The 16,189-nt window shown below is 37.5% G+C and overlaps 1 protein-coding gene across 4 annotated transcripts in view; it reads right to left on the reverse strand.

The window, feature by feature from the left end:
- Positions 1 to 3,427: 3,427 nt before the first annotated feature.
- ZFAND4 (zinc finger AN1-type containing 4) overlaps positions 3,428 to 16,189 on the reverse strand; it is a 28,990-nt gene continuing 16,228 nt past the window's right edge. For 3 of the 4 annotated variants that reach the window (XM_067300007.1, XM_067300009.1, XM_067300008.1), the window contains exons 6-10: positions 13,959 to 14,106; positions 11,932 to 13,116; positions 11,243 to 11,297; positions 8,267 to 8,384; positions 3,428 to 6,205 (exon numbers count right to left, since the gene is read on the reverse strand). In XM_067300007.1, coding sequence (XP_067156108.1) covers positions 6,070 to 6,205; positions 8,267 to 8,384; positions 11,243 to 11,297; positions 11,932 to 13,116; positions 13,959 to 14,106 — 1,642 coding nt within the window. In that variant the 3' untranslated portion in view covers positions 3,428 to 6,069. The remainder of the gene's footprint in view (positions 6,206 to 8,266; positions 8,385 to 11,242; positions 11,298 to 11,931; positions 13,117 to 13,958; positions 14,107 to 16,189) is intronic. The other variant, XM_067300010.1, reaches the window with a different exon arrangement.

Consider the following 16,189-nt stretch of genomic DNA (forward strand, 5'->3'; position numbering starts at 1 on the left):
GAAATCTTTGATTTTTCCTTTTAGGCAACATTAGTTTTTTTTATTTCCAACTCTTTAACCCTTGTAATCACGTACCAAGTAAATTAAACTGTTTTAGTGATTAGATTTTGTTTTGAATTTCTGATGTTCAGCAGAACACCTAATTTCATTAACAATTCATGATCCAGCTGTGATTAGAATACATAATCCTTACATAATGATATATAGTAATTGGCTACACTGAAAACTGGATTAAAAAGAATTGAAAACAGCCTTAAAGGTGGTTTAGTTGTAAATTTCTATTGCTGAAGACCTGTAAAGCTTCTCAAATGGCAGGGCCAGAAAGGAAAAGTAGTAAGGGGGACCAGTTTATCTGAGCAGTTGTTTATATACACTCCTCATATACACTGAATTTATCCTTTCATATCCTCATCCTCTTTTCATAAAGCAAAGATAGTAACAGTTATCTCTTTACACTATGCAGTTAGGGGAAGAGGTAATATTTCTTACTACGCATATAGCATCCAGCTATCCAGCATCCATTAGCTAGCAGACCCCACTGAAATTCACACTTGCGGGATGGGTGGGTGGGGAGAAATAGAGGGCAGCTCTCTTTCCCTGCACATTAAGATTATCTAACAGTTTTCATTATTAAAATATATATATATATGCATACAAGCATGTATTTTTGAGGCATCCTTTCACTGAGTTTTTTGAGCAACTTTGGAATAAGGCAAAGGCAAGGAATGCACACTACTGCTGAGCTCCTCAGATCTGTTGAGACCAAGCTGAATAGAAGTTATTAAAAACAAACAAAAAAAATCACCGTTTTCCATATCTATAGTTTTCTTTGTAAATCTCATTATCAAAAACAAAACTTTCCCATTCCTAATGCATCCACTGCCCCCTGGTGTCTCCCCTCTGCAGCTTCACACAGAAAGCTAACAACTAGGCAGGTTCTCTGCCAGAAAGTCCACATTTAAGAGGAAAGTTACACTCCAGATCAGCAGACTGCAGTTTTAGTTGCAGTTCTTTTGCAGATTGATGCTTATAGTAATTTCTGAAAAATATCAAATTACTAAACAAGCCTTATTCTAGTAAGAGACTGAAGAACAAATGAAACCGATGTCTTACACCGAACATTGCAAGCCCAAATTCCTTCAAATTAGCCAGTGCCAACCAATTAAATTGAAGTCCACTTCAGTCTGAGAAGACTGTTACAGTAATAGTTGTTTTCCTCTTTTATGCAAACTTCTGTGCATGTGCTTTTAAATAGCTGGTTATGCAGGGATGGAAATTTTTTTGATAAAAAATATTAAATAGGAAAGGCAAAACAGGAGCTAAAATACTTTCCATCAAATATGCACACTATGACCATAAAAGAACTTAGAGCCAAAGCCACATGGTCACACTGGCAAGATCGATAAAGCAACCCAAACATACTGGCTTATATATGGATTCATTCTGCTGAAAAAGCTGGAAGAGGCAGAGGATGACACAGAAAAGCTGGGAACACAAAGCCTCCAACTCACTGAGTGTGTGTGAGGTAGGAAGGAAGACTGGCTGGAATAAGCAGAACCTACTTAAGCTACGGACAGAGATTCATGTATTGATAAAGCAAGACACACACTGAATTCTGCAGTTTTCTTAAATTGTGCATTCATTTTGACCTATTCGACTGCTTTGAAACAACAGCCTTTGAGATGCAGCCAGCAGCCCTAAGAGAAACTCATTACAATTGGGTTTCATATTCATGGAATTAGCTGCAGGAAAGGACTCAGGCCAAGGAGCCAATCCATGTGTGGTTGGATGACATGATTTCACCTTTTGAGAAATACACAGAACATCTGTCACATCACTCATGAAAGACTTTCGAAGGCTTTGAAGTGCAACTTGTCCTTTAACCACACAATCACCTTAGGGAAACTCTTATCAAACAGAGGGATTCCTCAAGAATCCTATAGGATCTCAGAGGGTCCCAAGAGCTAATGACAAGAGCTAAAGCAGAGGACCCTCTTCTTGAACCCGTTGCTGTAAACATTAATAAAAAGGGTGTGGTAGATTTTCATCAAGAGAGAAGTAAGGCAAACATTCACCTTACAACAAACAGAGCGATGGGGGAGAAGGACAAAGACCAGCCTGCCAAGCTACTTTGTCCAAGACAGCTACCTGTCCTGGTCAGGTATCTATGTTTCACTGCTGAGGAAATAAAGACAATTAGGAATATAAAATAGGTCAAAAGCAGTAACAGTCCAAGCATCATTAGAAATAGATCGTTCTGTCCCTGTTTTGTAGGTATGTTTGACTGGTTTATCCTCAATCTGCTCTCAGGCTGGTTTCTCCACCGACATCTAGTGGCCCCTGCTGTACCATAATGTGCCATGGTTGAAACAACCCCTGTTATCTTTTAAACAATCGCTCTTTTCTGGAAAAAAAATAAAAAGTAGATAAAACATTTCTGATTAACTGAAAAGTTTTGCATGCAAAAATCTTTTATCTGTATATTTGCTCATTGAGCATAGGGAAAAGGCGATAATAAAATAATGCTGTGAAAAGGAATATCCTTTTACCCATGCACAGATAAACTTGCAGCATTCAATGGTACATATAACTAACCTTTGAAAGACCAAACATAAACTAGGAATTGAAACCAGCTAAAAAAACAGGAGGCTTTTTTGGGAAATATCTGTTGAGAAAGTGAAGAATTACAGTTTTACACATTAAAAACAAAGTGTTATTGCCCACAGAATCCCAATGGCTCTAAGGCTCTAACACACTCACTTCACAAGAAACAGTCTAAGTTCATCTCTATATTAAGCGGATCCTCTTTTTTTTAAATAATCATCTTTAAACAGGACAATAACTACAAAAAGAAAATTACTTTCTCTCATTCTTTTTCCCCCAGCACTCCAACCATGGCAAACATTGCAAGACAACCCCCAATTAAAATCAGGGTAAAAACTACAGTAATCAGAAACAGTGCAGGCTCACACAACTGTCCCATGGCTGCACATGGCTTTCCTAGTCACACAGATGTCCTCACATCAGCAGAGAGTGGCTCAGTACCAACACAGACACCAGAGAAAATCTCAAATGCAGTTCAAGATGAACTTGAGTAATACAAAATTTGGAAAAACATGAGTCGGCAGTAGTACAAGCAACTCCCTGTAGATACAAGCAGCTCCAACCCACAAGTCACATCCAGCAGGCAGTGCCCCCTGTTAGGAAAGTTGAAAGCACCTGAAAGAAAGAAAGAAGAAAAAAAAGTATTTATCTGATGTCTGAAAAAGATAGAAATACTTCCTTTTTATAATATAAAGCATTAACAATCCTAGCCTTATCTACCACTGAAGTCTGTTAATAGAAGGCATTAGTACAATTACATCCCAAGGGGTTGAAAGCTGAACAGAGATGGGTATTGCAAGCACACAGGTTTTTATCACCGCTGCCTTCTAAAGATTTCAGAGAAAGGAAATCTTTTATTCAAGATCCAAGAACACTTTTGACCCCTGTGTGAAGCTTATCAACTTTACACAAGAATCCTGGAGATCATTCAACAGCAGATCAGCCTGGTTAAACCTCCTCACAGCTCCTCAGATAACATTTAAAAAAAACAAAAGCAATGAACAAAAAAAAAAACATGCAAAAGAATTATTCAAAAAGGAAGTAGAAGAGCACACACCAAAGTCATTGTTAAGCTTCCACTATGTAAATGCTTTATGATACAATCTAAATATGTGAACAAATGCACAAAAGCTAAACATTTGTCTACAGCAGATGCATAGCACCACAAAGCACTGACTAATACTCAGAAAACCAAATTGTTAAGGTAAGTTTACACAGTAAACAGTAATTAACCCATAGCACAATCTAACACAGGATTTGTCAAAACCTTCTAGCATATAAATCAGCAACTAAAACATTAATTACAGACCTAAGTGCTCTTAGGGCTGTTCCACTTTCTGAAAATAACAGCATCTGTCATACAGTACTGAAGATCAGAACAAAACCTGAAGATTTATGCATAAGAAATGCCTGTATCAGGTATAATAAAAATGAGGTGTAATAAAAGTAATAAGCTACATGCATAGAAATTACAGATTACTATATTGTATTCTCTGAAAAATATGGTTGCACACTTCAGAGTAGAATTATACATACATAGAAAGGGAAAGTTACAAACGGAGTAGAGATTCAACTTAGACACTCTGGCACAAATTTCAATTATGCAGCTTTAGTAAAATTTTAGTACAGCCATTCTAATGCACTGCAAAACAATTTCCAGTCAATTACACTTAACAAAATGAGATTAATTTATGAGAGCCTATATTATTTTAATTCCACTTCCTACAAGAGCCAACTTTGTTTTCAAAGACCCCAATAACTCTGGCTTAGAAAGCTGCTGAGCCACAAGTCACTAATGGCTGGAAAATCATCGCTATGTTTGCCCTGTTTCTTATTCTTTTCCTTTGGCATCAGGTATTGTCACCTGTATTGAAGATACAATAAAAACTATAGGCATTAGGGTCATCACTGAGAATCCCAAGGAGTTTAAGAAGTTGCAAGTGGCCTACACAAAAAGGATTTTTCTCCAAGGATGAGAATTCTTTAAGTTACTATTTTATCTTTTCATTGATCCTTTTCCTTTATTGGCCCAACTTTTAACTGCCATGTACATCAGCTGCTACTCTCTGGCTGGAATGCAGCATACAACATTTTAATACCACAACCAACTAAGCAGTTGAGGAATCTGGCAAAAAAGGGGATAAGTTGCAGCAAGGTTTTCAGTTTAAAAGTAACATAACATTTAAGTGTTTAGATGTAATGTGGAGTTTTGTTTTAAAGTGTATTCAGAATAGAACATCTCAGGCAGCATATCATCTGTGGAGATTTTATATGCTTAAAGAAATGAAAGGTTTTCAATCATTATTCCTACAACAACCACTTTCTCCAATAGCTACATGCTCTTTCAGACTCTCTCAGGCAAGTACTGAACTGCTTTTGTACAGTATCAGCTGGAGATGATAAAGGCTACAGGTTAATACATGCCATTCGTTGAACACCCATTTTGCCTTTGCTAGTACATCTGCAAGACTTCAGAAGGTTTATTTAAAGCCCACAGTATTGGTCACACTGTTCCTGATGAAGCGGGTGGAAGTTTTACCACTGACTTCAGTGGGAGCAGAGATGACTCAATGCTTTTGAAAAAACAAAAATCCTTTCCCCCTCCCCCCTACAAATAACAAAATCCAAATCTTAATTAGGAGCATGCTGTAAAATAGGAAGAGTTATTTTGTGCATTTATTGTAAGAGCATAAACCAAAATAAAATTTAATATTTATTAGAATTTCTTCCAGTAACAGCATTCAACATCTTAACAAACCAAGTTGTGAAGTCTTAAAAAATCTAGGATTACAAAAAAAGTTAAAATAAATTGTTCCTTGTATTTAATGGCAACAAAGGGGAAATTTTCTATTTAAAAAAACTTGCCCTATAAACAGTATTATTTTAAGAAAGTGTGATTAACATGATATGTCATTTTCAGAATGGATACACAGCATATGAACACCAATCTGAACGGAACAGAGGGACAGAATGCACTACCCCTTGAAGGTCTCAACAGGCTGTTTGAAGAAAAGGGAGGGAAGAAAATCTTTCTAGTGAAATAACTTAAAAATCCCACGCAATGGACAAAACGCAAGAGTACAGAAGACATTACATGACACCCTCATTACAGTACCCCCTCAAGTCTGGTTACAGTAAATAAAGTTAGTAAAGTGCATCTTTTAAAGACTTGTCTAGTGAAATAGCTTTCCAAATATAAAACACTTAACACAAGACGTGCAGTAACAGTTAAATCATAGTGTAAGTTTTTAAAAACTATCTTCAGCTTTTCATTCACTAAAGAAGAAAAGCGTTAACTGCAGTAGTGTTCACATTATTCTTCAACAGGATGCATCCTCATGTGCTTTTGTTACTTGGCAAATCTTTAGATATGGAGCAGGGCAAAATTATGCAGTTTAAGCAAGTGCTTCTCTGAATGTAATACAACTCTTCAATGGCAGAACGGCCACATGCAGCACAACCATGTTAGATTTTGGGAAGCTTTGGTGCACTAACGACGGGATTGGTCTCCTGCAAATACCTTCGCCCTGCACTCTTATAGTCGTAGGTGCAGGCGTGAGTCTCTGCATAGCGGTGAGTTCCACAGAAGTTGTTTCCACATCTGAAGAATCAAGAATATTAGATGTTACAAGCTTTTCTCTCGCTGACATGCCGGGAGCCCTTTGGCTTAATCATGTCTTGTTTATTTAACATAACTGTTTGGATTCTAATCATTCTTGACTGATAACATTAACTGGTGGGGTAATCACTATGACATTTTTGTCACTGAATGCTACAGTTCTGACCCAACAGTCTCTTCAGCTAGGAAGTTAAGCAAGACTGGTACTCCTGGAATCAGCTAATCAGGATTGCAAACAGTTATAAAGGAAGAACGATGGGCTTGCTTTGTTGTTGGGCCTTTTTGGGGGGTGGGGGGCAAGATCTCACACAACACCAATAGGCAGAATTCAGTGGACAAATACACAGATCTAAAATAACGGCATTGGGTGAAATCAACATAATGCATTTTAATTAAGAAACCCACATCATTCAGAGCACCAAGACAGATGTTCAGTTCAGCACTGATTTCTGCCTGAAATAAACTCAAATTAGTAATTATAGACTTAGTCAGCTGTAAAGATAGATGAACTGATTCTAGGAAACATGACTGTTGTCCTCCATGACTGGATAAGGGTGCATGTCTCCAGTATCAGTTGCAAATTCAATGAGTTAGGATTATGATTTTGCCTTCTAATCTGACAACTTGCCACAGATACAACTCCTAACAAGAGAAAGGACAACATATACATTGTACCTGATCCGAACAAGTGCTTGAAGGGGAGACCAATATTAGTGTCCTGTTGCCCGAAGTCATTTGACATAGTTGCTTCTTGCCAGTACAGCAATGACATAACTCAGAATTCTCTTCAAACAGGTTGACAATAGCTCATCCCAACTACTGTCACATTATAGACTATAATGATCCTCTATTTATCTATCTGGGTTCATAAAACTTCACAGCTGTTCCTGAGGCTTGTGTATCTGGTAACAAATCTGCTTTACTTTGGTTCTTGGTCTTGTAATTGTTGTCTCTCTATTACAACTGTATTTCTTACTTGGTTGATGTTCCATTGTAGTAAAAGGTTACATGGTTGCTCCTTTTGAAACTAGAATGCTGCTATTCTTGGAGATGCATGATTTTCCCCCTTTTCTGTGCTTCATTTTTAACCATAACAAATCTGCTTTATTTCTAGAAAAACCTCACAGCTATTTGCTCAGTAGAGAAGTGTGTAATGTCCAAAATTGTTACAAAAATCAAAGAGTCGGCAAGGAGGCAGAACCTCACCCTGCAATTCTCCACCACAGTTCCCCAATGGAAGGACTCTTGTTCAGTTTTGCTGATGATTGACATGAACCCAGATCAGTTTCAAAGATAGCTCTCAGTGCAGCAGTTCCCAACCTTTATTAGCTCATGGGAAATGATACCAAGAAAAAGAACATGTTGTGGAAACACTGTACTTTGAGAAAAAGGGAAAGTACTTTGTTTTAAATCTCCAGTGACCACTAGTAGCAGCAAGTCTCAAGGACAATATGTTGTCAGCAAGCCATGATTTGGGGGACCAGTACACTAGGGTTCTGCTTTTGAGGTACTCTAGAAGCTCAAAGGTGACTGCACTTTCACAAGAACTGGAACACATTGATCAATAAATTGTCAAATATAAACTCATAAGAGGTAATCACAAACTGTGCAGACATGTAATAACAGGGCCAAATCTGAGGTAGGTTTTCTTAAAAACCGCAACAAAAAAGTCATTCCTCAAGTTCCTACAGATTCATGTTCTGCAAAGTTTCTCAACAATAATTAAATTCTTTAAACAAGTTCTCCCCACACAAGTCTTCTATATTACATCATTTCTCTCTGTCTTAAAAAAAAAAAAAAGTTCACCATTTCCTGACACCTTGCATTTCTTGATTTTTTCCGGCACAATGTACACCTCAACAGCAGAACAGGTACAACATTCCTGAATCTTATTTCTTGGAATTTTGCTGAACTGCGAATCACAAACAATTTGAAAGCTGCTTTTTGATTTGCTACACTTAAGGAATACCATGCAGCATAGAAAACCTTTTGATTAATCAAGCTATCCATTTTAAACAACAGCTGGTTATATACTCAGCCTACCTGCACTCATAGCTGGTTGCCAATCCAGTTTTCTTGCCACAAAGAAAGCAATGCTTTGTAATTTTCTTTTTTGCTTGAATTGAGCCATTCACAGGTGGAAGATGGGTTGCTTCACCTGCTTTTAGAGGTAGAAACAGCAAAGAAATTTTATTTAGTCCTGGCCATAAACTAGTTAAATGTTATCTTTTGAAATCCAGATTCATTTTGTATTTCTTAGGATACTTCAGGTGGGTCCCCCAGGCCTAAAGAGAGAAGGAAAACAAAACAAACAAAAAAAACCCGAAGCCAAAACAGAAAACACACCTCAAGCCTAACACCACCTTTAGAAGAGGCAGCAGGATGTGAGACTTGGACACATTGTTTTTGACATCTGTTAAAAATTCACATTAATGAAAAGTTACAGAAGAAGTCAAAAAACATCTCCTAATGCTTCATAAATGCAAAGTAAAAATACACGTGATTGGGAAAGCACTGCCAAATAAAGTTTGCCAAATAAATACAGCAACATTTTAAAAATCTTGTTAGCACTCTGTAATGCAAGAAAAGCACATTATTAGACTACAGGCCTCTGTTTAGTTGTGTGGTTTCATAGCGCATTTTGCAGATGTTTGAGAGTTCTGTACTTGACAAAAAATTATCTTCCTTTCTTTTTTTGCCCTATAATTCTTGGCTCTCCCTTTATCTTTAGAGGGTATGTAAAGAAAAGGCACTTGCCCTCCTTCTGCACAAAGCAGGTCTTAGTCCACAACTTGATCATTCATCCTTACCACATCGTAGGATACTGAAAATAAGCCACACATACTCTTGAACATTTTTTCAGTGCTTCTACCACTATATTGTCAGGATGCTCCCAGAAAAATGACCTGGGTTGAGAAGAATTCTTTGTCCAGCACACCTTTGGTCCTAATAGTCATTTCTCAGCTGAGATACAGCAGGCTACATTCAGTAATAACACCAGACAGTCACTTCACATTACAGCCATCACTACTGATCAGTGCTATCCCACTGCTATCTAGCGTGGAGACTTCCAGACAATGTTTGTCCGTGCTATCAATTTCATCATCTAAAAGCATACTATATCCAAAGCATCAGCTGGTGTAATTTGTGAGGAAGAGGGAGACTGAAGACAGTCCCCACTGTGGGCCATATCTAAGCATATAATACATCTGTTCTCACATTTACAGTCCCTACAGCAATTACAAAAGAAAGTAACTAAAAATAAATCAAGGTCTTCAATGACAAACTAAATTTTCCCCTTGGCCAGTTATACAAGAGATCATTACCAGCCACCTTTCTCCCCAAAGCCTGCACGATATAACAATATCTACTTTGTTGTTCTGATGTCTAGAACTTTTTGGAAAATATATTTTTGTCTAACCTAAATACCACTGAAATGAAACAGATTATAGAAAGGGGGGCTTTCCCACAATGCAGACAGGGCTATTATGGTATCATCTCATTTCCCACAGAGTAGGTACAGAGAGACCTGCTTATTAATACTGATTGTTAATTCAAAGCTGCACCCTCAGTTGTGAAAGGAAGGCCACTATTTAGCAGCTTTTGCTCTTAAACCATTACAATACCATCAAATTTGCTGTTGCAGTTGCTATACGAGGAAGATCTATCTTCTAGCTGATTCTCTATACCTGGATCTTAAGATCCTGGAATGCATGCATCTCTTTTGCTAAAGTCATGCAAAAAGAAGAAAAATTCTGCAAATTGCAAGTCAAAGGTGTGAAGGAGAAAACAGGTTGATCATGCAGAGAATCCTTAAGCAGATGCTTTCGGTCACTGTCTTCAGTAACTCCTGTAGTAAGCCAGACCTCTTGGAGCTGCCTACAGGCCTTAGCCACTGCCTCTGGACTTATGCTGCAGCTCCGAAAATTACCAAACCAGCAATACTTCAACCATCCCAAAAGCAACATTCTCACTGCCTAGGATGATTTGCCCACTACAGAAAAGACTGCAAGACCTAAAGTCCATAGTCATCTTGACACTAATGAGCCAAGAAAACAGTTTTCAGAAGATGCAGAAGACAAGCAAACCATTGTGTTTGCCAAGGCAACACAGGCACACTGGGGTGTGGCGGGGGGGAAATTTGTCAAGACTCAGAAAGTATGTTACAGCTTTTCTTAAGCACACTTCCAAATACAGCCAGGAAAGTTATTTTCTCAGCCGCTGTTTGAAAAAAATACCTTCCAGGGAAGAGGCAGGAGCTACATCCCCTGAATTATGTACTGCATTCTAAAAGAGCTAATACAGCCTAGACTCGCGATCAATTAAAGCAACACTAGCTGGCAATACTCTTCTGCCCTTTTCCTAACATAAGGCAACTTACATGGATTAAGAGTTTTAGAAATATTTATCTTGACAGTTTAATTCTTCCTGAAAGAATTATCACACAAGAAACTCATATTTAGGCACAACACATCCACTTTCAGTAGATGTCAAGCACTAAGCACTCCACAGTTACCAGGGTAGGAAGAATGATGTGCGCCCCAAAAACTACTGATACAGTTTCAATTTTTTCCTAATCTTCGGCATCGCTGCCTTTACTGCATCGTCCCTGCTTTCCTTTTGCCAAATTCTTTATGCTCAGACTTCAGCCCTAAAGACAGTACTACTAATGAAAGCAGTCCCTCTGATTTTAGTATACACAGAAGTATTCGCAGAACTCGTGGAAACTTCAGAGCAGAAGGTCATGTTTATCTCTATGGATGACATGTAGGATTCATTAACTATTAATAATAAAAGCTAGGAGAGAGAGTCACAGTAAAGTCTACCTAAGATCAGGATGAAATCTGTATGTTAAAGAATTGCTTAAACTATTAAAGGTTAATACCATGTTATAAAAGTGTAATACAGCAAGGACTTCAAAAAACACATACATTACAAAAATAGGATTCTTGCCCTCTATGTATTTGATAAATCAAGAAAGATTTAAGTCATCTTCAATTATTAAGTTACATTACTTACCTACTCTCTTCCCTACAGCTGCAGCACTTCCATTCATTCCAAGCCCATGTGCAGACTAAAAAAAAATAAAATAAAATAAATAAGATTTTCACAAGAAAATTACTAGCAGATGGGAATCACATAAAAGATTAGGCAGTCCGATATCAGCTTGTTTGAAACCAATGTTTTATCAGTCAATGTACTTACGAAGAGAGTCCAAGACTTTTGTACAAGAAATTAAAATTCAACAATACAAAGTTGTGCTCAAAATGACTATTTAACAGTCTCCCCATACTTAACAACATATCAAAACAACATAGTACATTATAAGCCTGAAATTAGGCACATATGGTGCCAGTCTCAGTGCAAACTTTAGAGCAAGAGACAACTAATGAGCAGCAGGAGTAAGATGACATTTCAAACTCATAATTCTACTAGCATCATTACCAAAACTAAGAATTTTTGTTGTGAACTAAACAACCGCTTTAATCCATAGAAAAAATTGCTTCTAGGACCCATTTATATAAATATGCAGCCAAGACACTAACAGCAATTTAGAAAAACAGTTTCAAACCACAAGGGATTTAAGTATGCCCCTCACCCCAACTGCCTTCCCTAAAAAGACACACACACCAGAAATACGGTTTTCATAATGCCAGAATCAGAAAAAACAGAAAAATTCCAACTTCTTTGGAAGTGTTAGTACTCACTAGAATGTATTCAGCAGCTTCATTTGGAAGAGCGGTTTTCCTAAAGCTTTCTTCCTGAAAACCCTGAAGGTTTGTAGGCAGTGCAATACCAGAAGTCCGAAACCTGCCTGTCCCACAGGAATTCTTTAAGTTTTCCCTGCTTGCACTTCGGGCCAGTGAAGCTAGAAATCCTAAGTTATTTACAGAACTTGCAGGTTCTTTGGATGCTTTGTTAGCCACATCTGTAATGTCCCTAGCCTCCACTTTAGAAATTACATCAGGTCTTTTGCCAAGTGAATCTACTTTCATGCCACGAAATCTAGCAGTCCTAGAAAAAGAGGAATCTGCTATACTATGGACTTCCAAAGATCGGAGCACATTTGGAGAGGCTGCAGATCTCATGTTACCAACCTCAAAGCATTTGGGTTGTGTTTGCGGTTTCAGAGAACTATGATGTGCCACTTGTGCTGAATACCGAAGAGGTGATAAAAGCGTATTCTTCTGAGGACTTAATTCACGAGTACTGAGAAGCCCAGCCTCCATTGCTGCAGTGCTCAGCACTTTACTAATAGGTTTTCTATGTTGCTCTACAACCTTAGACTCTTCATCCCTATCAGACAGTCCAAGTTCTGGGTTCACCTTTCCTATGTCATATATCTCACTATACTGTTCAGTGGTGCTTGCTTCTGTTAATAAAGCAAAAGCATCAGTTTCAGGTAGAAGCTTTTCTTCTGTTCCACATGGTTCTAAATTTGTTAGATTTGCATACAGAATAGAATCCTTATCACTTGTAGAGATCACATTTTCAGACGATTTTTCTGAATTTGTAGGCAGAGATGAGGCAGGAGTCAGAATACTATTTGTTGGTAGCTTTGTATTTTCTAGTTCGACACGAGATATTTTTGGTGGTAACCTAATGCTACTAACTGACTGAGACCAAGAGGTGCTCTGCCAGGTGTCATCTTCCTTAAGAAAGTCATTAGTTATGGATGGCATTGTTCTACCAGCAGTGGCCAAAGTAGCCAAAGCTGAAAGTGCATTTTGGGAAGACTCCGAAGGATATGAATTCCCAGGAGGAGGTAGGCAGGACTGTCCGATATGGGGGAGCACTCTTAAAAATCTGTGACGAGCAGCAGCAGCCACTGAGCTACTAGATGGTCGAGGAGCCACTGGAGGACGAGGTTTCACCTTGACAGTTTTCTTAGGCTATTAAAAAAAAAAAAAAAAAGAAAAAAAAAAAAAAGCAGTTAGTATTTTCACTACAGTCGTACTTAAAGACCCGATAACAACGACAGTCCCAGCATTTCAGAAAGTTTAAGGCCAGAAAGCACCATCAAATCATTCATTCTACTCCTTCATCTGGTAATAGCCAGGAAAACTTCACCCTGACATCCGCAAATTAAAATCAAAGATGATAATCAGAAAAAGCTTTTTAGTAAATAGGCCATGTACCAGAGGAAAAGGGAAGCCAGAACGCCAAAGCTGTTCAGAAGAGTTGTCTCAGACAAGACAATGATAAAAGAAAGGAAGTACTACCATCTTCGCTTTACACATGAGCATAGGAACCAAGACACAGGCATTAAACAATTTTACTAAATCTCTCAGATTAAGTTTAATCCAGATCTCCTGAACACCAGCCTAATGCTTCATCTACTAGGTGATCTCATTCTTCTATTTAAGTTTAAAGGCCTTCTAGTTACAGTTCATCTCTAATGAAGTGTCATTTAAGAGCATCTTATTGATTTTACCAGATCAGTACTGCACAACAATACTACTTAAAGCATCAGAAGACAAAATAAATCCAGTACCACTAGTGAATTCTTTGAATGCTGAGAGAGAGAGACAAGTAAAGTCAATGTCCCATAGCAGAAGGATATTTACACAGTGACGTTCACTATATTAATTGACAGATAATAAAATCATATATCCTTTATCATTCCATTTTCCAAGAGGGCAGTCAAAAAACTAACTGATCTGCTTTTTAGCAAGACCAGTATTGGGAAATTTTAAGTCATTTGATAATAGAAGAATTGAACCCGCAGCTTCACCTTTTTACTCAGATTCATGTTCTCCATCTTTGCTTTAAGCAGCTTCATTTTATTCATAGTAATTGAATTCTCAATAATCTGTTGGCCAGAAGGTGATGCCTCTGTTTCGTCTTCATCAGCAGCATATAAGTTATAAACTGAACCACCACTGAAAATAAAAAAGAAAGTTTGTTTTCACCCTCTGATCAAGTAATTTAATTATATTTTCAATGCAGAGTATTCTCACAACTAGAAAGCCAAATCCGTAGTTGATCTGTTGACAAAGCATTATGTAAAACTGTATGCAAAGACATTTCAAATCCATTTATTTTAGAAGATAAACATTCCTTATTAGAGCGCTCAGACAAAGTGATGATGCTGAAATCAGAACATAGCCCAACTTTCAGGAAGTTGTTATACCATATACAGTTGGTTTACACTCACTATATATTTTCCCCACAGAGGCAATATCCAGTTCCACAAGTGTCTCCTGAAGGTATGGCCAAAGCTGTTAACAGTGTGACTCAGACAACAAGCTGATCAGTTTTCCAATTAACCAGACACTGGCATGGAAGGAAAGTCCAAATTTCTATCCATCCTGAGGGGTGTTCTCACCATAAATGGAAATGGAGGGGTCACCCATGTGGATGTGATATTCTATTTCTCCTTTTCAAAATAAAAAAAAATAAAAAAAATGATCAGTTTAGATTTCCAAAGAGTCCCAACATTCGGAAAAAATAAACAGATTCAAAGACAAAATATTTTAACTCAATCACTGGAAATTTATAGCATCACACTGAGTTTTTGCATTCTGTTAAAATACAGAATGGAAAAAGACAATGTTTTAAATTCAGTATCTGACTTGTTTTTCCTATCAAGCATCATTCAGTAACACAAATCTAACATTTGACAGTAAAATGAAATAACCCTTAAGAGTGTCCGACTCATCATAAATTGAAGAATTTTCAACACTGTGTATAGTAATTTTAAAAAGTGCTTTAATTCTCCCATTATGCTGTCAGCACCTAGAAATTGTGACAATCAGGCAATTCCCCTTTGTTCATAAAAACATCTTAAAAGATTTATGAGAAGTTTCTTCTTTCTAAAAGAGACAAAGGAAAAACTACATGCCATGAGAAAGTCAGTTCCAAGAAAGGCATATAAAACTACATCTCCTGTAATTATAACAAAATACGTAAAATCTTATGCTTGCATAACAGATCTCAGTTCTGTGATCACTAATTAAAGCTGGCATCTTACCTGGTTCTTGGAAATACTCTGCTGCCCTTACTCTAGGGCCAGTATTTTTGCCCTGACTCTCCAAATCCATTTCTTAAAATGTAGCAAAGTTCAGAAGGCAGCACAGCTGGGAGACAGATCTTTAAGAATAAAATGGCAGCAAATTCAAAGCAAGACTGCATAATAGTTGGGTAGTTTCTTACCAGAAACTGAACAGCTCTGTATGGGGACAGGCAGCATGCACATTACACCTCTCCTGGTAAAGATTCAACACTATAGAATCACTTCAGAATTTTAACTCTGCAAATACTTAAAAGTCATAATCAACTGAAAACAATTCTTTGCAGTCCCCTTCCCTTAAAATAGGAAAAAAAAAGGGAATAACATTCCCATATTTTTTTTCCTTTATGCAAAAACAGCTTTGTCATTTGTCTTACATTTTCTGGCTAAATAGGAGGCAAGAACTTCAAAAATGGAGTAGTAACAAGTTTGTTTTAACTGGAATGAGATTGTGAGGCCATGAAGATTGGACAGGAAACTTTGTTCATGATGATACTTTTAGATCGTTTTTCAAAGAGCAGATTTCAAGCTGACTTTATCCATAATTATAGACATTCCTGAGATCTTGCTCGTAAAATGCACGCTTGAAAGATGATCAGTAGCTTGTTGAAACACACTGTCTTGTTGCTAGTGCCTGCCATTGCTCTACCACAGTTTCAGCAGTTTTCTTTTAACACAGAGAGAATAATCACAGTATATATTTACACTTTGTCACGTTTTAACCATTAACTTAACCACAGACAAAATAAAATGGTCTGGAGAGTTATAAAACAAAATCCAAAAGAATGGCCCATTTTTAAACTGAGGTCACTGAATTCTGCTTCACACTCAAGCCAAATGAAAAAAAGCCGATGAGTGCCTCAAACTGCTCAGTCAGCAGTACACCCACACCTATAAACACTCTTAACCATCAGTGTGGAAAACACTAGCATCCTGAGAGCGATTCACAGCCT

Source organism: Apteryx mantelli, chromosome 7, assembly GCF_036417845.1.
Source record: "Apteryx mantelli isolate bAptMan1 chromosome 7, bAptMan1.hap1, whole genome shotgun sequence".
NCBI classification, from domain to species: Eukaryota; Metazoa; Chordata; class Aves; order Apterygiformes; family Apterygidae; genus Apteryx; species Apteryx mantelli.